The sequence below is a fragment of the Drosophila kikkawai genome, chromosome 2L (genome assembly GCF_030179895.1).
Source record: "Drosophila kikkawai strain 14028-0561.14 chromosome 2L, DkikHiC1v2, whole genome shotgun sequence".
Lineage (NCBI taxonomy): Eukaryota > Metazoa > Arthropoda > Insecta > Diptera > Drosophilidae > Drosophila > Drosophila kikkawai.
The window spans coordinates 3,174,110-3,201,150 of record NC_091728.1 but is presented as its reverse complement, the minus strand read 5'-3'; the positions used below and the strand labels follow the sequence as shown (position 1 = coordinate 3,201,150).

The 27,041-nt window shown below is 41.3% G+C and overlaps 2 protein-coding genes across 7 annotated transcripts in view; one reads left to right on the top strand and one right to left on the bottom strand.

The window, feature by feature from the left end:
- The window catches only part of Ent1 (Equilibrative nucleoside transporter 1), a 53,442-nt gene extending 46,463 nt beyond the window's left edge, over positions 1-6,979 (top strand). The window contains exons 1-4 of one of the 2 annotated variants that reach the window (XM_017183028.3): positions 4,446-4,929; positions 5,190-5,490; positions 5,550-6,026; positions 6,088-6,979. In XM_017183028.3, coding sequence (XP_017038517.1) covers positions 4,657-4,929; positions 5,190-5,490; positions 5,550-6,026; positions 6,088-6,482 — 1,446 coding nt within the window. In that variant the 5' untranslated portion in view covers positions 4,446-4,656 and the 3' untranslated portion in view covers positions 6,483-6,979. Of the gene's footprint in view, positions 1-4,445; positions 4,930-5,189; positions 5,491-5,549; positions 6,027-6,087 lie in introns of those variants that run through there. The other variant, XM_070289158.1, reaches the window with a different exon arrangement.
- Positions 6,980-9,664: 2,685 nt separating this feature from the next.
- The window catches only part of Plc21C (Phospholipase C at 21C), a 56,199-nt gene continuing 38,822 nt past the window's right edge, over positions 9,665-27,041 (bottom strand). The window contains exons 1-15 of one of the 5 annotated variants that reach the window (XM_070289149.1): positions 26,782-26,888; positions 26,574-26,711; positions 24,678-24,811; positions 24,067-24,252; positions 23,514-23,711; positions 22,635-22,817; positions 21,116-21,296; positions 19,692-19,920; positions 17,671-17,783; positions 14,652-14,865; positions 13,726-14,589; positions 12,955-13,426; positions 12,505-12,888; positions 12,298-12,442; positions 9,665-12,236 (exon numbers count right to left, since the gene is read on the bottom strand). In XM_070289149.1, the coding sequence (XP_070145250.1) occupies positions 12,021-12,236; positions 12,298-12,442; positions 12,505-12,888; positions 12,955-13,426; positions 13,726-14,589; positions 14,652-14,865; positions 17,671-17,783; positions 19,692-19,920; positions 21,116-21,296; positions 22,635-22,817; positions 23,514-23,711; positions 24,067-24,252; positions 24,678-24,811; positions 26,574-26,711; positions 26,782-26,853 (3,729 nt within the window). In that variant the 5' untranslated portion in view covers positions 26,854-26,888 and the 3' untranslated portion in view covers positions 9,665-12,020. Of the gene's footprint in view, positions 12,237-12,297; positions 12,443-12,504; positions 12,889-12,954; positions 13,427-13,725; positions 14,590-14,651; positions 14,866-17,670; positions 17,784-19,691; positions 19,921-21,115; positions 21,297-22,634; positions 22,818-23,513; positions 23,712-24,066; positions 24,253-24,677; positions 24,812-26,573; positions 26,712-26,781; positions 26,889-27,041 lie in introns of those variants that run through there. The other 4 variants (XM_070289150.1, XM_070289151.1, XM_070289152.1 and 1 more) reach the window with 4 other exon arrangements.

Below are 27,041 nucleotides of genomic sequence, written 5' to 3'. Positions count from 1 at the left end.
CATTCATTTGACGCATTATCCCTGGTTCGCTTAAGGTCAGACACTTGATTAGAGTAATCTTTTTTTCCTTTGATTTCGTCTGTCATTGAACTTTTGGCGAGGCGGAAACGAAATCAAAGCTTATATTTAGTGAATAAAACTCGGCTAATTGCCTGGGAGCCGACATTTACGGGTTGTTTGTCTCATTAATCACAAGTCGAATGCATATTTCTGCTTAGGCGGCTGCTTAATTAATTTGATTAGCATTAATCGTTTGAATGCGAATTATGAATCAATTTATGGTTAGCTCTCTCTGCTTACTTTGCTTTTTTTCTGCTCGCGGAAGGTGTTCAGCCAAAACAAGTTCGTTGCCTAAGTCTTTCGTTTCACTCGCCTGTTTTTTCCCGCTTTTTACCCCTTGCGAAATACGCCGCAGCAGCCTCCTCCTCCTCTGAGTCTTAATCATTTTGACAAGTCTCTCCCCTCATTTGCATAATTTTGAATAACGTTTAATGCCCGGGACACGCCCCCCCAAAAAGGTTGCCGCTTGAAATCGATCCGAGCGTGGGTCTATCACCGATCAACGATTATTGATCGAACGGATCATGAATATGCGGAATGCCGCTATTAATTGGACAGCTCACAAGATTGTTAGCTTCTTGAATATGGCATTGAATGTGGGCCACGCTTGGCTGCCTTTGAAATGTTTAATTACTAAACTAAAGATTATGAGATGCACAGAAGATAATGATGAGGGAGTCAATAAAGTTTGTGGAATAATATAAGCCAAATACAAAGCAGCACATATTTCCTTTTTTTAAACCTTGAATACGGTAAATATTCTTTAATTCTTCAAAAAAAATATATAAATATTTATTTAAATATAATCATTATTGATAACAAGACTTCTGTTCTTTTAAAGAATTCTTCTAATCAATCCTAAAAATGTAAATATCAGTATAAAAAATCCTAAATATAATATAAATAATTACCTTTATAATTTCTCCCTCTGCAACCTCCCACTTGGCTTTAATTATTGTTATTTTTATATTACAAAGTTTCTTGTTAATTATTAGTTTTTGAAAGAAACTTTCTTTGATTGTTTTACTTAGTTAACCGATCTTCGTCGAGGTGATCTCACCTAAGACCACTCAACTCCCATGTAAATGCCTGAAAATTCAATTAATAACCCACTATGACCGGGTGAACCCCCCTGGGATAGAGGAGGTCGACCTACAGCAAAGCCCATGCCCAGTCATGCTCGGCTTGTTTGACTTGGCTGGGAGCTCTCCTCCACAGCTCCCAAAAGCCAGCTCTCATGGAGCTCTCACCACGTCAGCGTGAATGGACGGACAAATGTTTGCACAACACACGATAATGATGACAAGCCAAATTAGCTACTAATTTTCACAGACACAAGAGCAGACACAAGGAATGAGGGTCAGATCGGAGCGCCAGGACCTCACACAGCTGACGTTTGTTAATGTCTGGCACCGGAAGTCGTCGAGGGTGAGGACGCAAGGCTCCTCGCCTGATGCTGCTCCAAAGAGTTGCCCTGGAAATTGCCATAAATCAGCATTTGATTATCCTTTGGCTCGCCTAATTTTACCTCTCGACTAATTTTCTGCTCCCCCGGCTGCTTCTCTCGTTCTTCATCCCCTTCCTCTCCTGCTGCATTGTCATGTGCGTGTTGGTTTGTTTTTAATTTATTAATTACTAGGCGGTTCCGCCGGCACTGGCGAGTCGGATCTTGGATCTTGTTGGCCCAGGGCTTCCGCTATTAGCGAAATCTTCTCATCTGCTTTCTGGGTGATCCGCCTTGTCAGCGGTTAGCGATGAGCCACGGCTAACGGTTGTGATGAACAAGAAGTCCAGAAGAAAGCCAGATTCTGACTGGTTTTTAACCCATTGAAACTGAGGTTTAAGGAGTTCTTTTCGTAGGAAATGTAATGGTTTTGAGTGGGAATTTATGTTTTAAATTAAAAATCAATATTAAAGGCTGTTAAATTAAGTTTCTGAGGAGGCTTTAACAAGGTTTTATATTGTTTAAATCTTATATTTTATTTTATTTTACATTAGATCTACCATCTTAATTTCTCGGTGATTTGTTAACAATATTCATACCTTATTGAAGGTGTCTTAATTTCAGTCAGAAGCTTATAAAAAAGTGATCAGCATCAACAGTCGAGTCAATCTAGCCATGTCCGAGGAAAAACAAATTTTAAAAAAATGTTTCCATTTTTTCAAAATTTAATAAGGGGTTACATCATTAAAATTTTGCAAAAATTGATAAAAATTCGAATTTTTTAAAATGTTAAATCCAATATGCAGATTTATTAACCTAATGAAAACTAGCTTTTAAAAGCTTTCCGAATTAAAATTAAGGCATTTTTAGCTTAGTTATGATAGATTTTAGCTAGGTCCCCTGGTCTGATTTCAGCTGGAAGGGAATACAAACTTCAACTTTCCTAAGTAAGCTTCCTTTCTTATTTTAAACATAAAACTTTTATGATAAAAGTATTAAAATATTAGGTAGTTATTGAGTTACCTATATTTTTAGACATTCTAAACGTGATGTAACAATTTATTTCTTATTCTTTTTTAAACCAAAACAAGCATGATAAGATTTTTAGTGATACCGAAACTTCCCCTGTCTCTAAAAGAGTGATTATTGACTTAAAATCATCTCCATAAATTGCTTCCTATTGCTCCTAACCATTACATATAAAACTGTATCTCTCTTAACAACAAACTAAGTAAACAATTTATATTGCAAACTCAACTTTCTTCTCCTTAAATAAATACCCAAATTATAGGCTTGGGTTAAGGCAATAACTCGGCTTAGAACAAGCCAAAATCAAATGTTTCTCCTCTAAAGATACCCTCACTCTCTCGCAAAGCCGCCTCCACGCCTAAACAGCGGCTGTCAGGCGTTCCAGACAACTGCCACTTGGCTACCCCAAAAACAGCCCAGGAAGATCACTCGGCGCATGATCACCTCGGGTGGTCGGAGGACGTCACTCAAATTGAAGTCCGGCAAATGAGAATTGCTTGGGACTGGGACAAGAGGCAGGAAGAGGGAGATAACATACACTGACCAATCTCCATCAGTGCTCCATCTGGGCGCTTGGAGTTGCTGGATTTTTAATTAAGCGTGGCCAGGCACCCGAGGCTTTTCGTCAAGTAGTAGCTGCTCTCCGCTCTCAACGGGGGAAGTGCGCGTAGCTCACGGCTCTCGGATGTGGAACAGGTCTTGTTAGTAATTTTTAATTTGAGCTCTTCTGACAGCCAGCTGTCATATAAATTTAATTGAATTTACATTTTTATTAATTGCCAAGGCAGCTTCAGAGTGCTGCTGGGGCCAGGCATGAATGGGAGATGAGCTGGCTGACTGACTGACTGGTCACTCATCAGCACAGCTACAGCTCAGGCTCCTTCTCCAGCTCCCTCCTCCTCCCTCCTCTGCGTTTCTTCTCTGTGAATGAATTTAATTTGAGATGATTTGTTGATGGTTTCGTTGCGGTGATTTCTTGCTGACTAATTTAATGTGATTTTTAAATTGCCCAGCAGACGAGGCTGAGCCCAGGCTGAGTGTGTGGCCTGCGAAGAGGCAGGGCAGGGCAGGGAGGTATCTCTCTCTCTCCTCGGGAGATTGATTGGGGGGACTCTGGGACCCAGGGGAGCATTTTTAAAGGAATTAATGAGATGACACGCCTCTTGCTGGGCGATAGAATGGCGGCCTGGGAGGATGCCCCCTTGCGATCATTACCAACTAATCTAATTTGCAAAGCCCCGCGATGACAATCGAAGCTGGAGCAGCAGCTCCTCTCCTCTTCCATTGATCCTGGCTTACCTGTCCAGCACTAACGAGTCGTTCGTTTTCTGCTGCTCTCTTTTTTCCGCGAGACCCTTTCTGGTTTAATTCGCAAATCAAACAACCGCAGGGCAGAGCTTGGCAATTCGCGCATAAGTAAATTAAAAATAAATTTATGTGCACGGCCAGAAACGGGTTCGCGAATGCAAATCCAATTAAAATTCACCAAGGCAGGAGGAGTTTAGGGTGACGGGGGAATAGGGGGGATCGCATCCTGCGACTGGCGCTAAGCCGTAAAGCGAAGCTGTGCGCTGATTTAAAACACTGCGGGGCGTGCTTATTGATTAAATACAAATTGCATTCATTCATCATCATCTTGTTGGGTTACTGGGAGGATATTGGTGTTTTGCTTATGGTTAAGGCTATTGCCTGGCAATTAAATTACAATTTGTGGAGGATGTTCTTTGGGTAATTTTGTAAGTTTACAAAAAAAGATAAACTAAGAAGGTTTTAGGGAAATTTTAAAAAGCGCGCCCACTGGTTGGTGTCTCCGCTTTAGCAGTGTGACCAGTATCTGTAATAGTAAAAAAGACCTTTATAGCATGGTCACTCTCCTAACAGCTGTTTAATTATCTTTTCTTTATTTTATTTATTGCATTGTTATTGTGTTTGCAGTGATTTTAGTTAATTTTTTACGTTGTAGCTTTCATAACTAAAATGCAGGCAGACCTAAGCTTCACTCAAAGATTATAAAACCGATCTCAAACGTTGTAAATAACCACGAAAAACAGCTGCTTTGTGCATGAGCCAAGCGTCCCAAGGTGGAACCGCGCCTCTGTGAGGGTCTAGAATATAGAAATCAAATGCCTGGAACTAGTGACACACAGCGGCTGGTGCCCGCCGAGGAGGATGACCAGATCCTGGCCTCCGAGGGCAGCTTTGTGCCCGCCTTCAGGCCGCAGGATAACCAGGAGTACAACCTGGCGGATGAGCGATGCCTGCTAGAGCGACCCGAGGATGAGGTGGTGCTAGTGTCCAACGAACCCACCCGCGGCAGGCTCTTTACCTACATTGTGTTCTACCTGCTGGGCATAGGCACCATGACGCCCTGGAATTTCTTTGTGACGGCAGAAGATGTGAGTTAAAGCCTGCTGGGGGTTCGGGAATGGAAATGGGAATCGGAATTAATTTCCATGAATGAGTGGAAATTTTCCAGCCCGCATCTGAACTTCGCACATCTCGGGAAGTGGGCCAAGCGTAACTCTAAGGCGCTGCTTATCAGTTTTGGCATTGTTTTTGTTTTTTTTACGACTCAAACGACGATAACTCTTTGGATTTTCTTTGTGTTTTGTTTTTTGCTGACTCAAGCTTAACCCTTCCTCTCTTGCTCTTCCAGTACTGGAAATACAAGTTCCGCAATACCTCGATCAATGGCACGGATCCAGACGAGGAGCTCACCCCTTTGCAAAGGAGTTTCACCTGCGATTTGGCTCTCACGGCCACCATTTCCGGCACAACCTTTCTCCTGCTCAATGCCATCTACGGACATCATGTGTCGCTGCGCCAAAAAATGGTGGGCACTTTGTGGATGATTCTGATCCTATTTGGAGTCACCACAGGCTTTGTGGAGGTCAACACAGACAAATGGCAAGAGCAGTTCTTTCTAATCACACTCATCATAGTGGTGCTGCTCAACAGTGAGTTTAGCTATACTTAATCTTTATTATTTATTTTTAATTTCCAATCCAATCCCCAGTTTCTGCTGCTACCATGTCGGGCGCTCTGTATGGCGTGGCTGGCCTCTTTCCCTCCGAGTTCATGACGGCCGTGGTCAGTGGCCAGGCTCTAGGCGGCATACTCACAGCTTTGGCTTTTATATTGGTTTTGGCCTTTGACACGGGCCCCAATACCACGGCCTTAATCTTCTTTATCGTGGGCGGAGGACTCATCCTGCTGTGCCTGGTCTGCTATGAGATCCTAGCCCATCAGCCGTTCTTCAAGTATTACCTGGAGGGTGGCGACAAGTACAAAGTAATCCGGGCAGTGCCCTCGCACGGTCGCAACGATGAGGGTGAAGGAGGAGAAGTGGTGCTGGAACCTATTATTGGACAGGTAATGTCCAAGATCTATGTGCATGTGATATGCCTGGCGCTGCTGTACGCCACCACGCTGTCGGTGTACCCAGCGGTGACAGTGCTGATGCAGTCGGAGTATGGGCACAGCGAGTGGACAGGTGAGTTGGTTACCTTACTTACCCAATCTTAGATAGAAATTGAGATAAATTTCTCTTCTAGATGTGTACTACCTACCCGTGGTCAACTATCTGTTCTTCAACTGCGGCGACTACTTTGGCCGCCTGTTTGCCGGCTGGCTGGAGCGACCCGTCAACAAGAACACCTCGCTGCTCTTCACCATAGTGCGCATGGTTTTCATACCGTTCTTCCTGTGCTCCAACTCCAGCGAGCATCGATTCCTGCCCGTTCTGGTGAAGCACGACTACTCCTTCATAGCCATGATCATCGTGTTTGCCCTGTCCAATGGCTATCTCACAAACATTCTGCTCATAATGGCCCCCAAGAGCGTCAAGCAGCACGAGAGGCAGCTGGCCTCCTCCATTATGGCTGCCGCCCTCAGCTGCGGCATGGCTGTGGGTTCGCTGCTCAGCCTGGTCTTTGTTCAGATGCTGTGACGAGTCTTCCGCCGATGTGGTGCCTTAGAAAACGGTAGAATCTTTTTTAAGCTTTACTAATTTTATGTTACCTGATCTTGTTTCCATATCGTTAGGTTTAAGCCCCTCATTTTCAATTTTTATATGTGTTTTAGGTCCCAATTTGCCATTAATCCCGAGATTTTATATCCTTTTTTTATCACTCGTAATTAGATTTAAGCCTGAAAGTTAATCCGTTAAGGCTAAGCAGCTTTTAGAAGCAATATGTGAAAGGCTGTACGATATTTCTTTGGTTTAACGTTTATTTTTTAGATTTTTTTTCTGCGGATCACAACAACAATGTGGATTATTCTTATTTTTTGTTTTTTTCGACATTATTTTTGGAATTAACTAATGAACGCCATTGTAAACATCGACTGTTTGACTGCAATTGATTTTAAAATGTACATATTTGTAATTAACCTTTATTTGTTTATCGCCCTGCAGTGAGAATCGCAAACTAAAAAAATTAAAGCATACTTTTGGCGGGTTTTGAATAAAAATGTGGCATTAAAATTAAAGCACACTTTTGGGGGTTTAAAAAACAAAATGTGGCATTTAAATTAAAGCATACTTTTGGGGGTTTTAAAAACAAAAATGTGGCATCTTTTAGGCGGAAGTTCATATTACAGTTTGACAAGCACTGGTCCAAGTGAGATTCAATTTTTACAGTTTGACAAGCACTGATCAGAAACTCCCTTTTGGTCGTCCCAAGTGGAGTTTCTGTTCAGTGGCTCTAAAACTGTAAAAATTGAATCTCACTTGATCCAGTGCTTGTCAAACTGTAAAAATTTGGAACTCCCTTAGACCAGTGCTTGTCAAACTGTAAAAATGGAGTTTCATTCATCCCCGCCCAAAAGTATGCCTTACTTTATATATTATTCAAAGACTTAAAAATTCAGCGCAAAAGATGCCACAAAAATGACCAACTTATATTTTAAAATGCCCAAAAGTAGGCAATTTTTTACTTTTTGATTTAAACCGTCCCCGCCCAAAAGTATACCTTACTTTATATTTTGTTTATCAAAGACTTCAAAATTCAGCCCAAAAGATGCCACAAAAATTACCAAGAATGACTAAAAGTATGCATTTTTTTATACTTTTTGATTTAAACCAGACAAATAAAAGAAAAATAAGGAAAGCGGCAATAAAAACTAAGAAAATAATTAAAATACACTTAAAATGTTCTCTCAAACGATTAACCAACTCTTTTTAATGCAGGGCTTATTATTTTTAAGTGGGAATATCCAGTTAAATTGGATTTTAGTTGCCTATTTTGTTTTAATTAAACTTTTTATCTTAAATTCTTGCTAACATCAAGAGTTTCGGTTTATAAGTGTGTGCCTGGGCAATATATTATTGCAACAACGGGGCCTCGGTACCACAATATGTATGTTTATGCATGTAGATTTGTATATAACTCTAGGGTAAGTCTAAACATTTATTTAACTAGTTGATGTTAATTAGGCAACAACAAATTCGTGAGTTGCACTGCTCAAAATGTATCTTTTCCGCTTCTCTCCGTATTTTATTGTTATTATTTATTCATGTTTATTCTTTCGACATGGGTTTTTTCTTGGTGTTTGACACCGATTTTTGCTTTTCATTTTCGTATAAGTTTAGGTTTTTTTAGGGTTTTCTGATGCTCATTTATCGTTAACTTAGCTTACCGAAAACACACACACGAACAACAAACACCGATTAAAGCCATTCTTTGAAGTGGGGAAAGTGGGGTATTGTGGGGTTTTATTGGGGCAACATGCAAACGAGTATTAAAGCAACTACGATGCAATAACAACAACGATTGGGATAGCGACAACATCGACAACAGCACACAGATACAGATACATGATACAGGATGCAGATACAGAGATGCACTTAGGGCTGATCGATCGAGTAATGCTTACATACGTACAACACCAAAACTATTTTCAAATTTCTGAGTTTACTAGGATTTTATTTACGGCTGCTGCTATTTGGATAAGATACACAGAGATAGACACCGATTCGAGGCAAGAATAGACGATAGACAACCAATCGATATACACGATATACACACACATATACAGCTTCTGGATATTGCTTTGTCGGCTATATAAATCGTTTTTGGATGCGGCCCAATCCTACTATGAAAACTACGACAATTTGGGAGGAGAGACAACACACACTGAGACACTGAGACTGAGACTGAGACACTGAGAGCGAGTCTTGGAGCTTGGAGTCTTGAGTCGATTCTCGAGTAAGAGTTATATGGGAAATTACAACATCTAAGGTGGTTCTGCCGTCCGGTGAAATGTACTTTCAACATCATTATCTTTTGATTATTCTCATAGTGTGTTCTTCGTTAAGATTTACGTACGTACTCGCATGTGGTTTGTGTGTGTGGGCGGTTCTTTTTGGGCAGCTCTGCTTCTGTTCTCTGTTTTCGTTCTCGGTTTCTTCTGGCTGCCTTCTCTTGGTTCTTGTTTGGTGTTTCGGTTTACCTTAGGGTGAAGGGGGAGAGTGGTGTCTGGTCTACGATAAAAGGTTGAATATATACTCGTCTAGGCTGGCATATTTCAATTGTTTGATTGTCATTGAGACAGGCGTGTCTTGGGTTTACAGTTTGAGAGGCATTGCTAGGGATATTAAACTCTATTTTGCAAATAAATTTTCTTTATAGAATTTTTAAATACGGAAATATTATCAATATTATTAAAACATGTTGAAAAATTGTTTTTATTTACTTATTTATCTCATTTTTTCGACTATTTCGATATAAGAATATAGATTTTTATTGAGTTTTACACAAATATCCTCCTTTTTCGAATTTTGAAATAAAGAAATATTTTTTATATTATCCATAAATCTAACAAAATTTGTTTTTTTCCTTATTTGTCTCATTTTATCGTTTGCTTCCGAATATCGATTTTTATCGACTTTCACATTTATCAATATAGTTTCGATATCACTAAAAATACCTCCCTAAAACTGTAAACCCCCGCCCTCACTAGTGCTTTCTTTCTTTCTTTCTTTCTTTCTTTCTTATGTTTTTTTGTTTCTTTGGACTCTTTTTTTATCTTCTTTTCTTTTTTGGTGTTGTAGGTTGTGTGCTACGTCGTCTGTGTGTGTGTGCGTGTTTGTTTGTGCGGGAAAAGATCATAGGGAAAGGAAAGGGAGGGGAAAACAATTTAATAAACTTTTATTGGAGCTTCCATCATTACAACTAAATAAACGTAAGTAAGAGTAGTGACTAAGAAAACAATCGAGAATAAATATAGCAACCAACCGGAAAAATAATAATTGACTAAGTGTTGGCCTAGACTGCTCAGCATTCGCGTCCGAGATTCATTCGAGCCTTAAACTAATCGTATAAATTAGATGTAAAATGTATAATTTATAATTTAAAAAATGTAAAATGTAAAAGAGTAATACACACAACCACAATTAGCATTAGCTGGGAGCACCTCCCCGTTCGTATAGACAATAAATTATGCACTTAGATCTGCTTTTTTGCTGCTTAATTAGACACTCAGAGTTTCAGCGAAGTTCGAATAGGAAGAAACCGTATGGTTTTGTGGGGGCTTCACCATCATGTAGATATAGTTATATAGATACAGTGGCTCACAGCTTATTTCGTGCAGAGGTAAACTTGAAATTCAAACTTGTATATCTGACAAACTATAGGAGATATGAAAAAAATTTAAACGCAGTTATGTTTAGTAGGGCTTAAGCATTTATTTAAGCCCTTGATTGTTTTTCAATTCCACTAGATAACGATAAAAACTTTAAAAAACGAAAAATATTGGTTATTTTTATGTCACAGCTTATTTCGTGCAAGAAAGTTTATCTTAAATATTTCGGTTTTGCTTAAACTTACAATTTTTTTTGTCTTAACTTTATTTGATGACGTCCTCTAAAAGAGTTTTAATTAAAGAAATCAACTTTTCTGAGGACTCCTTTGGAATCTTGGACCATTCTTCCAAGGGGGCTGTTTTGAGACCATTTTTATAAGATATCGACCTCTTGCGGATGTCCAGATCCAGAATCGCCCACAAAATCTTAAGGACGATAAGGTCTGGTGACTGGGCAAGTGGATTCACCACATTAGGGCAGTTCCATATCAACCTGGTCTGCACAAGAGTCGATTTTTGCTTTGGGTCATTGTCATGGTAATGTCAGAAAATCCGCTTTGGGCCCAATATATCGGCGATCTGGAGCAAGTTATCCTTCCAAAGTTGAAGGTACATATTCTAGCCATATTTCTCTCGATAAAAACCAGGTTTTCAACATCGGTTGCCGCCATACACGCCCAAACCATGCGAGTACCACTACCATGCTTGGCTGTAGGGGATCGGTTCTTGTGGTGAAGCTCTGAATTTGATTGTTTTCAAACATATTGGTCTCGGTCCGACCTCATAAATATTGAATTTGGTCTCGTCTGTGAAAATTAATTCATTCCAGAACGAAATCGAATGAAATTATGTGATCCTTGGCCAATTTAAGCCTGCACTTCGGATTTGTATTGGTTTTGAAAGGCTTTTTCCGGGTTACTCGGCCTTTAAAGATGTGTTCCCGTTATAAACGGCGGACGGTTTCCACGGAATACTTTTAGGCCATTTCATGCCCAACATTTACTATTAGTTTTGTCGCCAAATTTTTTGAATTAACATTAATTTTCCGGATAATTCACCTTTCCTCAAGCTTAATAAAAATTTGGTTAGGAGCATTTCGGCCAATATCTGCCTCACGATTTTCCCGATTGAAGCTTGGGATGATTTACTGAACAGCACTTAGGGTAAGGTTAATTATTTAAGTAATATTTCGCCAAGTTTTTGCATTTTTAAAATGATTAAGGACCAATTCCCGCAGTTCGATAGTCGTGCGGAGCGCATTTTGTTAATTCACAGAAAACTGTATTTTCCTGTGATATGAAAAGCATCGGAGGGATAAATAAATTAGCTGATATCGCCTCCAATGAGTTACAAAAAAAATTAGCTAATTTAAAATAACAATTTACAAGTTATATGTACCCAACGTTTTTGCACGAAATAAGCTGTGACATAAAAATAACCAATATTTTTCGTTTTTTAAAGTTTTTTTCGTTATCTTGTGGAATTGAAAAATAATTAAGGGCTTAAATAAACGCTTAAGCCCTACTTAACATAACTGCGTTAAAATTTTTTTCATATCACCTATAGTTTTTCAGATATACAACTTTGAATTTCAAGTTTACCTCTGCACGAAATAAGCTGTGAGCCACTGTATATATATAGTACACCGATACTGCCAAGACTACAAAGTACATCATACATGCGAGAGAGAGTTACAACTAGTTTGTTCAGTTAGAAAACGCGATTCGCTTGGTTTTAACTCGAGGTCAGTTCCTGTCCAAAAAAGGGTGCGTGTTTTGCGGAGGGCAGGTACTGCTCCTCCTTTAGCTTAATATCTACGAAGACTTTTTCTATGTTTCTGCTGCAAATACTGAAGACTAACAACTTGTAGAACCACAATTAAACCTAGGTTTTTGGGGGAGCCCCTTTACGTTTTCATATCCGCTCCGGCCGCAATGCTGTTGTGCGACTTGGCGGGTGAAATGCCGGCAGCACCTGCCTCCAGATTCAGGGTGAGATTATTGCCTGCTGAGCTAGCGGAGCCCGAGCAGCCATGGTGATGGGGTCCATGGAAGAGCACCAGGAAGCCACTGCTGGACACACAGCTGCGTGACTCGGCATCCTTGTCAAGGATCTGGCGAGCCTATCAAGGAATTGTTGTGTTGCAGCTTAAAATCTAAATACATTTGAAGGCTAGAACCTACCTTGGAGCGATGATCCGCCAAGGCATTGCGCACCGAGTCATGCTGCTTCTGCAGCTCATCCGTGCGCCGATCGAAGGTCTGCTTCAGACGCACGCGCTCCGCCACGCCGCGCTCCACCACAGAGCTGGCCACCTCGCGTTTCATTCTATCACAAAAAGTCACAGTTTAAAAAAAAGCTGAAAGAGGGCTTAAGTTTAGTTAACCCACCTGACTAGCTCGTCTTTATCCCTGTGCACTGTGGCCAGATTCTTGACCTCGTTCCGACGCGCCTCCTGCAGCTGATGCATCACCTCTTCCGTGACCTTGTCTAAAGACGCCTTTAGCTGCTTTACCTGCGCTGTTTGCGAGGCCTTGAGCACCTTGTCGGCGGCACTGTAGATGGCCTCGTGGTACTTCTCCTGCAGCTCTCGATACTGCGAAGTGTACTCCCTGCAGGCACTGCGCAAACGTGTTTCCTGGGTGCCACTATCCTGGTTGCTACCACCAGCCAGATCTTCGCCAGCTCCAACACTCTCCTCGCTGCTATCGCCCAGATCCAGGGGACAGGCGGGCACCTCCACGCCGGGCTCGCTGTTCGGAGAGAGACAATTACTAATTTCAACGGCGTCGTCTGGCAAGGCCCTCTAGGAAGCCCACACACCCAACCCGAACACTTACAGGCTCTTGTTGCTCAGCCGCTTTACCAACTTGTTGGTGATGGCAAACTTGGGCTTCTTGCCTTCGAGGGGACTGGACTTTTGGCCTGCTATCTTGACCTTCTCCTTGTCGTGCTTCTTGCGCAGCGATTCCAGCTTCTTTTCCATCTCCAGCCGCTTCTCCTTGACGCTCTTGTGCTCCAAGATCTTGTCCAAAGGCTCAGCCACCACCAAATCTACATCAAACTGTGAGGATTCCACCTGGCGTATGGAGGTGCTTACAGATTGATCCAGGGAGTGCTGATGCTGTATCGAAGGCGCCACTATGGAGACGCAGTCCTGGTCTCCCCGTCCGCCATCTGTGCGATCCAAAGCCACACAATCCACACTCATGGCTGCAGCTGCCGAAATGCTGGCCCTGTGCTTGGGCGAGGTGGCTAACGACTCCACCGGACGCAGCTCCTTCTTTTGGCCACCTACTTGGACGAAAACGACTGGAGGTTTAGAGGCAGAAACAAGCAAGAGGGGGGCAAGGGAATAAGAGGTGCAGTTTTGTGGGTCCATCAACCGTGGGGGGTGTTGGTGTAAGGAGGAGTGTGGTGTGGGTTGGGTTCGGGTTTGTGTTTTGTGGTTGTGGTGTTGGTTTAACCAAAATCCATAAATCCAAAAGTATAACCGAAAGTTTTTACCAAAAAGAAAAGTAGAAAGAAAAGAAGGTAAATTAAAATTCCAAAAAAGGAATTAAAAAGAGAAAAAGTGGTTCTAATACTCCTGTGTCTCTGCTTTTACTCACACGACTTGGAGAGATCCTCATCCGCACTGCCCACTGCATCGGTTTCATCCGTCAGCACCGACAGCTGTATGTCACGCTTCTCCAGCTCGCTTTGATACTTGATGGGATTAGCCAAAGCCTCGGCAAAGTTGGACAAATCATCGGGCACATAGTCCTTGACCACCACGCACAGGAAGAGCGAAGCCAAAGCTATGGGTTGACCCACCTCAGAGCGCAGATTCACATGGCGATAGCCTGGACACAGACCTATCACCGGCAGCACGCGATGTCCTATGAGCTTGCCTCCCTCCTCATAAGCTGCTATCCTGATGCTCGCCAGCTCAGGCAAAACCACCTTCTTAAACACAAAAGGCTCTTCATCGTAGACCGGATTCATGCCATTATCCCTGACAGTCTTGGTGCGAAACTTCTTGCGCACTGTATCTGCCGGCAGGCCATACATGTCCACCTCCACAAAGGTGTTTACCCTTTTGTCCGTGAGAAACTGCCCAGAGAGCACGGTAATCGAAACTGTGCCCGCTATAATGCCATCCACAGTGCTCTCGGCAAAGGGATCTAGTCTCCGATCCGAGCGGCGCATAAACTCCGGCTTCAGGAGGTATCCCGAGCGGGCATTGTACTCGAAGATGCCCAAGTTAAGCTGCATGGCCAGGTCGAGGGTCTGGAAGTTCAGGGCCACCAGCTGGCATCCAGCGTTCCAGAATAGCTGCGGCATGAAGTTGGAGCTGTCGAAGCGAGTGCCCGCAGGATAAACACGAGACAGCTGGTGCTTGTTGTAGTTGACAAACTCGATGGGTCGCTCCTTGAGCAGCGTGGTGGCCTGCTTCTCGTCGAACGAGGACATTTCATAGCAGCGGTTTTTTTCTGAAAAATTAGGAAAGTATTAGGAATCTACCTGCAGTGTTTAAACCCTTTTCAAAACCCACTCTCTGCATTCTCAAAGGAGCTAAAGTGTATGGGCTGGACGTAGTTGACCAAAGCAGAGATCTCAGCCCCAGCCTCTGTCTCCTTTTGGGCCTTCTCCGGCGGCGGTTCATTGCCGCTGGGCGGATTGGGCGTGGTATTGGGCAGGGATTCATCGTCCGAGGAGCTGTCCGAGTCGGAGGAACCGGTGCTGTCCTTGGAGCTCTGGCGGATTTGCTATAAAAAGAAAAAGGGAAAAACATTTAGTTGGGCGAATGGCTAATCCCTTGGTCTCTGGAATATTGTGTATACGCAGTGGTGTCCCCATGGCGGAACTATTAAATTGCATGTCACGGCGTTGCATTCCCGCTGGCCAATCCTTCCTCCCCCCCTCCGGAAGGGTCAGCCAGGCAGTGCCCACATGAGAAATGGCAGATGGAATATGAGACCTATTATTATGTTGTATACTCGCATTCTCTGCAAAGGTCCTGGTTACTCCCTCGCATCTTGCACAGGGGGAAATTTACGCGAAAATTATGAGATAAAGCCCGCTGAACAACACAAAAATAAAGGAAAGGTCGCCTAAAAACCACAACTATTTTATATATATTTAAAAATAAGATTCCCTACATATTTTCCCCTCAATTTGTGTTTATTAAACCTCATTTTATACCTCTGACTTTTCTCTCCGTGCAGATAATGCGAAAGCGAGGCAAGAAAATGGTGCAGATTGTGTTTCCCCACCCGCCCTTTCATGGCAACGGAAAGAGTTGAAAGGGGGCCAAAGGGCGGAAGTACACAATGCATTGTTGGGCATTGCATAAAGTTTACGACACGACGACAACCAGGACATGGCGGTCTGCGGTCTCTCGTTTCCGCTCGCCTTTACCCTTACCCCCATCCTTGCCGCATCCCAATGGAATCACGTCACTCCGGAATCGATTTATAAAAGCCCCGCAATTCCGGCTGTCAAAGATAAAGTGCAGCTGGCCACAGGCAAAGACCAAGAGCAAGTCTACTTCTGAATCCCTAGCGTAAACCCAAAAAAATGCATATTATAACCATAACCAGTGCTTTTCAAACTGTAGAGAGGCCTGCCTGACTTCCATTAGCGGCGATTTCCAAATGGCCAGCGCATCCCCAGTGGAATTTATTATGCAACACAACCATTAAACCTAAACCCCAACTGGGCATGTAAAAAATGCATAAATTATGGCTTTGCTGCACTAATGGCAGAGAGCCTAGCAAATGGCAAATTAAATTAAAATGCATACACAGCTGGCTAGGCTAATTGAAATCTACGAGGGGCAGAGATTCGGCAAACATTTAGCCAAATTAGTTTGGGTTTCCAGTTCCGGCCGAAAACGAAGGCCTTTTGGGGGCTGTCCCTTGAGGCCTTGGTTGTGATTACCGCCTGGGATTACAGCTGGCGGGGGGTTTAGGATCTGATTAGTGAGCGTATCATGTGTCATTTCCCCTTCAGAGACGAGTTGAGTGGAATAGAGTAGAGTGGAGTGAAGTAGTCCCTGACCATTCCACATTTCCATAGAGCACAGTTCGTTGACTGTCAGTGGCCAGGCACTAGCCACAGCCACTCTATTCCATTCATTTTCATATATTCATTTGTAACTTTGAGTATGAAACACACACTTAAATGCAGAGGGAGAAAATTTAACTTATTGAAGGTGCTACAAAAATTAAAAGGGGTGTGAAATTTCATAAAAAAAAGCTAAATTCAGTGGATTTTCTAGTTTTCTCCATTTTTATATATTTATCTAAATTTATAAAATATAAAAAAATGTTTATTTATATTTATAAAAATCTAGAGGATCAGAGAAAACTATTTTAAACTAATTTCTACCAAGAAATATAAGTATAGCCAAAAGTTTTCAACTCCTTGATTCATTTTCCCAAAAATTATTATCTAAAATTATGAATAAATATTAAAATTTTAATACCCCTTTTGAAGGTATCATAATTTCACTCAGAAGCTTGTAACAAAGTGAAAGAGTCATTTCCGACCCCATAAATCATATATATTCTTGATCAGCATCAACAGCCGAGTCGATATAGCTATGTTCAAGCAAAAAAAAAATTTTTCAATTTTTTCAAAATTTTATAAGGGGTTACATCATTAAAATTTTCAAATTTTGCATAAAATTTGAATTTTTTTTTAAATTAAATTTTGTATGCAGATTTTTTAACCTGATAAAAAATAGCATAAAAAAGCTTTCCAAACTGAAATTAAGGCTTTTTTGGCTGAGTTATGGACAATTGATTGATGCGATGGTATACAAATTTCGGCTTTCCGAAGTTTCCTTTCTTGTTTTAATATGGAAATTAAGTTAAAGTAAAACAAGATTATGTTAATATAGCAAACCAAACTCTTCATAGACTTAAAATAAATAAATATAATCTCTAGAAGAAACAAAAAAATTATTTTTTAAAACGTTCCTTTACTTTTTTTCTTTTATAACGATATTTAAAAATTAAATGCGACATTTCCTATATTTTTAAAAAAAATTTAATGATATTTTCTATATATAATTAAAGTAAATTGCCTAGAAAAATCCTCAGATATTCCCTTTCCTAATAAACAATTCTCCCTTGAATAAACCCTTCAAGCTTAAAAGTTCCAACTTTTTTCTAACTGTGCAAACCCTCCCACATGTGCCCCTCCCATTGGTGTGTTGTCATCATGATTATTGCGTATGCAAACAGAGCAGCCACGATGACAATCGTCATCATCATCATCATCGTCAGAGGCAGCGGCAGTGACATCGTAATAGACATCGACCACGCCATTCACCATAAGCAAACAGAAATACAAATCAGCCGGGTCAACAGAGACACCAACACGGCCTAGTGTGTGGAGTGTGTGGCGTGGCTCCTTGTGGCCATGTGTGTGCGCACCATTAAATGCAATTACAGGCACGCCACTGCCACTGGCACTGCCTTTGCTTGTGCCACGCCCACGAAAGTAATAGCCATAATGGAGAGATATGTTATGGTGCGACCTTTGGCCTTTCGCTGAATACTCACTTGCAGTGGCGGAGCATGACCCGCTGCACCGCCTATGTCCCCATTGGCTGTGCTTCTGGCGCCGCCATCCTCTTGGGCAGCCACTTGTTGCGCCGCCTTGGCCGCTGCATCCACTGGAAAAATATATAAATAAAATATATATAAATAAAGATATATAAATAAATATTTATATAGATAAATAAATTAACCGAGTGTCCTTCACGCTCTCCCCCGGAACCAATTAATTTATGGACGTAAGCAAAATGCGACAGGCTTTTAAAATCCAGTTTCACCTTAATGGAATATCATTAAAAAAAATATGTATAAATCAAATTACGACAGAGAGAGAGAGAGAGAGGAGACGGGCTGGGGATCCCCAGGATCTGACAGAGCTGACAGGCAGCTGGGGATCTCCATCTCCCCTGCCTGCCTGCTGCAATTGCAGTGCCGGGGGCCAAAGCCATTTGCATTTATAAATTGGCTTTTTGCAATTCATGAGCTAAATGTCATCCGGCCAATGGCAGAAGGATGTGGCCATAAAATGAGGATACCCGGGGTGTGGCGGTCACTGCGAAATGGCGACAAATGTTCCCGGGCCCCCGGGAACAGCTGTGCAGCTGCTGTGCATGCAAATGGCTCCGGCAGGACCCTGGGAACTGCGCTGGCAAAACAGGAAGTTTAAGTGGAAGTGGCCAGGCAGCAAATTTATAAACAACATTGCTGTTTGGTAAGGAAAAACTTTACAAAGATACAGAGAGGAAGAGAAATAGAGCATAGGGGGATACTCTTCTAGGAGGTAATGGTCAAACTTTGGTAAATATTAAGCCAGGCAATTGATTTGAATTTATTTATTTTCAAAATAAACAAGAAGAAAGCTCTATTTGGGAAGCTGAAGTTTAAATACCCTAGAAGTTTGCAATTGGATTAGAAATTGGAAATCGATGAAAAATATAAAATTGATTATTAAATATTAAATATTTAGGATTATATGACTTTAAACACCCTTAAATAATCATCTATATATTTTGTATATTTTTTCTACAATTTCATACCGAATTTTTTAGTAAATCAAAGTTTAAAAAACCCATAACTAAGTCAAAAATGCTTTAATTTCAATTTGGAAAGCTTTTCTGTGCTAGTTTTTCTTAGGTTAACCAATTTTCATTCCAAATTAAACATTTTAAAATATCAAAATTTTTCTCAAATTTTGAAAATTTTAATGATGTAACCCCCTTATGAAATTTTAAGAAAATTAAAAAATTTTATTAAAATTTTTTGTTTGCTCGTAAATGCCTATTTTAACTCGCCTGTAAATTCTGATCAAGAATATATATGATTTATGGGGTCGGAAATGACTATTTCACTGACTAAAATCATAAAAACCCTTCAAAAAGACCGAAAATATTTGAATTCTTTAAATGGATGTTTTCTATATTTTTTATGATTATTTTTTTTTACAAATTAAAGTTAAAAAATATTGTAACTAAGTAAAAAAGGATTAAATTTAATTCGATTTTCTTTATGCTAGTTGTTTCTAGGTTAACAAATCTAAATTCAAAATTTAAAATTTAAAAAAATCTAATTTTTTGGCAATTTCTAAAAATTTGAACGATTTCAACGATATACAAGCAGAGAAGGGTTAAAGTTTATGAAATTTAAGGCCATTTTTACTAGCAAAAAATTCTAGCATTGTAGCATCCAGCATCCTGCGTTCATTAGCAGTCTCTTCCCTACCCTCACGTGACTCCGAATTTGATATTCCCAGCCTGGCTTTCCCTCAACTGATGAACTTTTTTATTCTTTTTTGCCTAGGAAAACCCCGAGCAGCTGCTGCGTGTGCAGAGCTCATTTGCATTTTTCATAGACTTCTTTTTGGGTTCTGGGTTCTCTGCGAAGGCAGAAGGGGTAAATAGAAAGAGTCCTGGCCATGTGCTCCGATGGCATAACAAATGGAAAACTGGGAGAGGCAAAAACTGGCTACAAGGAGAGCATAACTTAGGCCACATTACGCATACGCCATGTGGCACGGGGAGAACACTCACCTGAGTTGGCCGTCATCAGTTTGTTGTTAGCTGCCGGCGTTCCCACCTGTGACGGCTTCTTGTGATGATGATGGTGATGATGATGCTTCTTCTTGTTCTTGATGATGATCTTACGGCGGAGCATGGCTGGCGGTGGCAGGTCCACATTGGGTTCCAGGGGATGCGAATCCATTGGCTTGTCGAGCAGCATATCGCCAAATATTTCGCGGCAATAGTTGGCAATTTTTGCCTATCGATAAAGAGGGGGAGATATGGCGGTTTGGAAGAGAGAAAATAAATGAACTGAAGTTGCGTCAAAGTGAGACAGCTTAACTAACTGCTAACTGGCTTTTGATGGGTTAATGTAAGGCAAAGTTTTACTTTCCTTACAGGGAGAATAAATTTGAAAAGGTAAATAAAGGTGTTTATGTAGCTTGAGGAGAGGGAAGTTGGTTGAAATAATGTTTTTGAAATGCTTTATAAGCATGTTTCTTGAAGGAATATAATATTATCTTTCTTCAAAGTTCCCTGGCTGTTTTTTTAGCTAATAATTTCTCCCAAAATTCTATAATTTCCTAAGCTTATTAATTTTAATTATAAATATAATCCTTATTCAAAGCTCCCTGGCTTTACATGTATCTTGAAAATTCTCCTAAAATTATATTTTTCCCTAAACTTATTAATTTTTATCCGTGTATTATCCTCTTCCAACATATGTTCTTAAGCTTTGTAAGTTTTCCCCTCTGGCACGCGGCAGCACGTCTGTTACCTGCCTCCCAGTGGGAAATTTAGTTTATATTACTACTTTTAATGGTTAAACTTTAGCCTCTTGTCGGGCATACTCCTCCATCCTCTCCTGCTGCTTCTCCGTTTGCCTCCTCTTTCAGGCCGTAAAAACTTTGCCTTTTGTTATTATCTCGCTCGTGGAGCTTAAGCAGCCCGGCAATTACCTTTCGAGTGGCTTCTGAGATTCGCCACGTTCCACGGGACAGAGGAGCTGCCGTTTTCCCGACTCCCTTCATGGTCTTTAGGTAATGTTTTTCGGACTGAAGGAGTCCTGCTGCTCCCTCATGTGGGCCTTGAGTTCTTTGTTTGTCTTTCGTTTGGCGAATGATGGATTAGGGCTGGATGGATGAAGGACTGTCTTACACTCTGCCTGGGCCTGTTGTTTTAGGACAAGTAACTTTTTGGCCTTTTGCAATTTGATGTTTGCAAAAAAAAAAGGTGAGGAGAGTACTACCTGGCAAGCTTTCCTTTTTTATTTTAGTAATTTTTCTATTGTTATTCTTTTGGAAATTATGAAGCTAAATTTATGCTTGAAATTGTATCTTTTAATCTAGGAAATAACTCTCGCTAGCTTAGCTTTAACGACCTCTAAAACCCGTCCTAAAATCTCACCAAAAGATACCCCTTCTTAACTTTCTTTAGAGGCCCCCCTTCCTCACCTGTTGCCTTGGATTGCAGTGATTCTCAAAGCTCAATATCACAGGGTATTCGGATGTTTTAAATGCACTCTCTGCGATGGCCTCCAGCACATCCTTGGCGAATATTTCCGGAACGAAGGTATAGCCATGGACGATGACCGGCTCCTCGGTGCGTCCATTCCAAAAGTCCAGCTCGACGCATCTGCAATAAAGCGACGATGACAGATGCACCACAAGCAATAAAACCAAAATGACAATTTCCTTTTCACTTTTCCTCTGGCATTTTTCCCCGATGCATTTTCCCTCCCTGCACTTTCCCCTCCCTGGAACGTAAATATCACGCAAAGTGGCGAATGCATTGCGACAGGCGTGCAAGCGGAAAATAAACGCAAAGTAACAGCTTCTGCGTCAATAAATTTTGTGATGTGTGTGCATCATCGTCAGTGGAGGCATTATCAGAGCTTCAAAAGGAACGACAGTGAGTGACACAGGGAATACAAGAGCATAGGGCACCGAGAAAAAAACAAAATCAATATATCCTGTATGTAAGCTGGTGAAATAAATATATTATATTCCAGCAAACGCTGGCAATTTAAACTGACAATTCAGCCAATTGGCAAGTGGATAATTCGAAAGGATAGAGGGCACATCTCGTAATAAAATGTACATTAACTTTAATGGCGCCGCTCTAAACTTTTATGTTCTACAAAAAAAAAAGGAAAACAAACAGGGCAGAGACAGTGACCAACTCGATTATCTATAATAAAACTAAGAGGGACACTGGCAGGAAAAATAATGGCGAAATATAAAAATGATTTGTCTGTTCGCTTTGAAGTTTTATGACAGCCAAAAGAAGTGAGCTCTAGAAAATATCGATATATCAGTATATTAAATATAAAAAAATATATATACAAAAATTAGAAAACAAAATGCTTTAAATAGATTATGTTAAATGTATATTTTCGATATGTTCAATAAGATTTTGTTGATATTTCTATCGGTATATTCGATATTCATCTCTACAAAACGATATCCTATAATATCGATTATTTTAAATTTGTAAACGATATTTTTCGATGTATTAAACTTCGATATATACAATTTTAACATGTTTTCGATAGGTTCAATAACATTTCCCGATATATCATATCGGTTTAGTTGTTATTCATCCCTACTGAATACCCTATCCTCCTAATCCCAATGAAAACTCTTTAAAATATTTAAAATCTACCATTTCCCTAGAACAATTGCTAGATTAATCTTGTTTTTCAGTGCACACACACAGTTTCCATGGCCAGGTAAAAACTGATGCACCTGATGCACTCACTCACACGCTCGCTCAAGTGAATGCGAGAGAGAGTTGCGATGAAGGCCACCGTGGCAACACACACACACACCCAAACATCAGACACGTGGCTCAAGGTCATGGCCAGACAGCAGCATGCATCCAGCACATCTGACCACAGCCAGTTGCGTCATTTGCATTCCACTTTCCCCCAACTAACCAGGATTAAGATCCCCACAGGAGCGGCGCACTCACCTGCATCCTGCCAGGAGGCACTGCCTGTATATCTCCACGGAGGACTTGCCTGTCAGCTGGTGGCCCGTCAGGTAGGTGTTGTGCGAGGAGTTGATGAAGTAATGCGACAGCGGCTGGTCCATGTCGTCGCAGAGATCGAGCTTGTTGGGGGCCATAATGGGGTTGTCGTCGCCCATGAGGTACCTGAGTGATAGAGGGGTTAGAGGGGATTAGTTAGGCTGCACATGTGGAGAGCTCTAGGGGAAGAAGGAGGAGGAGGATGAGGCTGCCAAGAGTGCGTCGTCACTTAAGTCTAAGCGTGAGAAAAGCTGCCTCAAGTGTCCTAAGCCTTTTATGGCTGCCGCGAACATGTGTAACAATGAGGCAAATGCACTGGGATTAAAATATTAAAGGATAAATAGACTTCTATTTAAATAAAAACCTCAAATTTGGGTTGTAATAAAGCAGTTGTAAGTTTTACAGAGATTTCTTGTTTGGTCAAAAACAAATTTACCCCAAAAAGAGTTACTTATCCTAGAGCAATTATTTCTTTAAGTGCAGTTTTTTTGAGAAATTTCCACTTGGCGGCTGCAGGCTCAAGGATTTCAGCAGTTTCTGGCGAAGGTCGCATCCTTAGCGAGCTGTCACGACTGCTGCAGTCTCAAGCTGCCTTCCATTATCCTTTTTTTTCGTCCTGGCAAAACGTCATATGCATATGCAAAGGATATGCACTGGCAGTCGTAGTTGCACTTGTACTGAAGAGAGCCTTCAAGTGACTCTAACAGGCCTAAAAGCTGTCAGCTGCGCCTGATAAGCTGTCATGCCCAGAAGAGCATACCTTAGCCTCCTCATCCTCCTCCTCTTTATCACTCTCTTCCCTCAGCAACAAGTCAGTCTTACCTTAAAAAGCCATCCAAACTTAGCTGGCCCTTTTGTGCATTGAACTTGTTGGGCTCGTACTGCTGGATGAGCTCCTTGGCCCGAGCAGGATTCGCATAGGGATACAGGATCTCGTTCAGGCGGGGATCGCGTTGCGTTTTGTTGAGGAACTCCACCAGCTGGGCAATGGACATGCATTTGCGCTTTGAGTTGCCAACGCTGAGGGATGGAAAAAAGGATAAATAAATTTAATTAAAACCAGAATTATCTGTTGCCTACATAAAATTTAACACTAAAAGACACTTCATAAATGTCCTCAAAAAGGAAGGAAACATTTATTAAAACCAGTAATTATGTCATGAATAAATTATGCATAAATTACGAGTATAAATAAAACAAAGGCTGAGCATTTGTTGTGGCAATTAAAAGCAAATACTTGTAATATGAATAATTAAAAAATAATTAATTGCCTGAAGAGTGCTAAAAGGTATATATATAGTACACCTGTTCAAGCTATATAGATTGTTTACCAATTTTTTTTATTTATTTCTTTTTTTTTCTGGTCTATACTTACATGCTGTCAAAGAGACGCTCCACCTCCGAACGCTGCGTGAGGTATTTGTACAAATTGTAAAAGTCCTCGAATTGAAATTTCGACACCGATATGCTATCGACCTTTCCCGATGGCAAACCGGTCACGTCCAAAGCCTTCTCGACACGTTTCCGATCCTCCTTGTTCTGGGCGAAAAGTTTTATGATGCTAAAGTGGTCACGACCAAAAATTGACCAGCGAAGGAGCCAGACAATGCGTTGATGTTGATGATGACGGTGACGGTGACGGTGATGATGATGTTGTTGTTGAGGTCGCCAGTGATGCATGAGCCACGTTCCAGGAGTGGCCGCAATATAGGTAGCAGGAACAGGAGCCAGAGCAGGAACCCAAGCAGGGAGCAGGAAGAAATTGTGAAATAGAAATTGGCGTAAATTTCAATTTTCAGCTCAACGTCGATGGCTGCTACACTTAACAAATATTTGTCAAATGCTTCAACGCACAATGCACAAAAGCCAGGGCTTCCATCCTCAGGACCCCTTGGGCTCTGGACATGGAGCTTTGAGGGCACAGACAGGGAGGGAAAGAGAGAGAGAGGAAGACAGGGACTGGGACTAGGGATGATTGTCAATTACTTTTTCACTGGTATGCGTCCAGTCTTGTCCACCTGCAGGCAAAGCCTGGTGTGGGCCTTCTGCAGGAACATAATCGCCGAGCCATTGAGCTGGGCCAGGCTGTAGGCCAGTTTGATGAGGCCATCGGACCAGAGCTGGAAAGAGAATGCGAAATGTGGTGAACACCTGGAGATGGATTAAAATAAAGTGGCGAAGCGGGGAATGTCTGCATTTTGGGACCAAGTTTCTTTTGTGTTTTTAGTCAAGAGAATGAAGGGAAGTTGCCTCAATCAACATTGAGATGATTTAAAATGGAATGGAGAATAGAAAAGTAGCTAAAGTTACAGCTTTTAGAATATATTTTCTGAGATATAGTCTTTCTTAAATACCTTTCTTAGGAATTCAAAGCAAAAATTAGACTAAAATTAAATTAACTTGTAAAGTAAATAAAAAGTTTAACAAATATATATTTCAATAATTCCCTAAATTATTCCCTGCAGCAAAACAAACAATAATATTCGGAAGAAACCCCTTTTGTATCAATAAAATTTCCTTAACCTTCATTTAATCCAGTTAAACTCAGATTTTGTGTGAATACAAGGCCATCCCGGCGTATGAGCAATATTTGTTTAAAACCTTTACATTTTCCTATGAATTCCTCCAAAAAACAAAGTACAAAATTCCAAACATCAACATTGATTTCATCAAAAATAAAGGAAAAAGGCCAACTATCAATAAAACCAATACCAGGAAGCGCAATATTTGCTTAAAGCTGGCTTTTTCCTTGAATTTGATTAACTCAAAATGTGCTGTAACGGCACGGTTATGATTTGCTCAGGCAAAAGGAATTTAGTGTGGGCAGCACATGGGGCGTATGCGTGATGCAGGCAGACCTACGATTGATGCGCCCGAGACAGAAAATGTTTGTTTCGAGCTTCCAAACCACAAACTATCGAACATTTTTGTTTATTTTCCTTTGCGTCGCTTATTTTTGTGCGCCTTTTTGAAAAGTTTATGAATATTTTCGGCATTCTCATAATTTTATTTTGCGGTTCGAGTTGCCTTTATGTTTTTTTTTTTTTTTGTTTTGTTTATTTTAGGAATATGTCCGCGACGCGTGCCAAAAATAATAACCACAACTGCACGGACACGGACGCGGACACGGGCCTGGGTTGCTTCTGCTGACCATTGATAAAATATAGAACATTGATTCCTTCTCGGACAAGGTCAATTCTAGACGCGACACCACGAAGGATGGACAAAGTTTGGACACGCCCCTGCTGGACGGAAATCAATAAAAGCACCGTTGAGTGGTCCATAATAATTCTTTACGCGTCGAGCCTTCGTCGGAGCCACTAAAAATAGCCAAAAACAAGGGGCGTACCATGGCACAGGTGTGTCTCCTCAAAAAAGGTGGAGCGGTGTTAATACACAAACAGAAAAGGAAAGGAAGAAACTCTTGGTTGAGGTGGAAGAAATGTTTTAAAAGTTATAGGAAATATTTTTGAAATTAAAGCAACTGGAAAGTTATACAAACTTTTGATTCCTCTATTATTATATTTATTTTTTCCGAGGCACAAACTTTCCCTACTATTTTTCCAAGTGCAACAAAGACTACCGACCATCATGTCCATCATTAGCGTCGCACACTCGACCCAATTCCCCGAGTGACTAGGAACTGGGTGTGTGTGTGTGTGTGTGTGTGAGGTGTATGTCGAGGTGACCCACAAATGGGCCGAGCAAATGGTAAATGGCTTTTTTCCCTTTCAATACTTTTCAGTTGTCACACTTCCGAGTCGTCAGCTTGTTGTCACCGCGTCCGCCAAGTGGCCAATAATGAGGTGGCCACTAAAGCCACTTGAATGCGGGCCAACAGGGGACTGAGAACGGAGGTCTGTAAACTGTGGACTGACTCACCTGGGCAATGTCCCGTCGGGTGCAGCAAAAGTTGACAAACGTCATGTTGACGAAATCGGAGCCATGACACACTGTTACCGTCTTCTCCTCCAGCGTGTCCTGCTGCCCCAGGGTCACAATTTGGCGCAGCTTGTTGTCCTGCAATTCACAGAGAAAGAAAGAGATATTTAAGAAAGAAAGAGATATTTAGAAAGAGATTATTAATTACCAAATGACCAAAAGAAAATCGAGGGGCAAATGAAGTTTTATGGCCCGACGGCGAGTCGTAAATGAAAGTCATATCCTTGTGCGCTAATCCTGCGAGTGCAGCAAAATTCATTTGGCCAAATCGTAAACCAGACAAACACACACAAAACACAACCGGGGATTCCCTCTTCCTTTGGGGTGCCATATTTCAATTAAACGGCACAAATGGATTTACGAGCCCGCCAGAACGTGCATCCTTGGCCCGAGCCAAGTCAAGTCGGA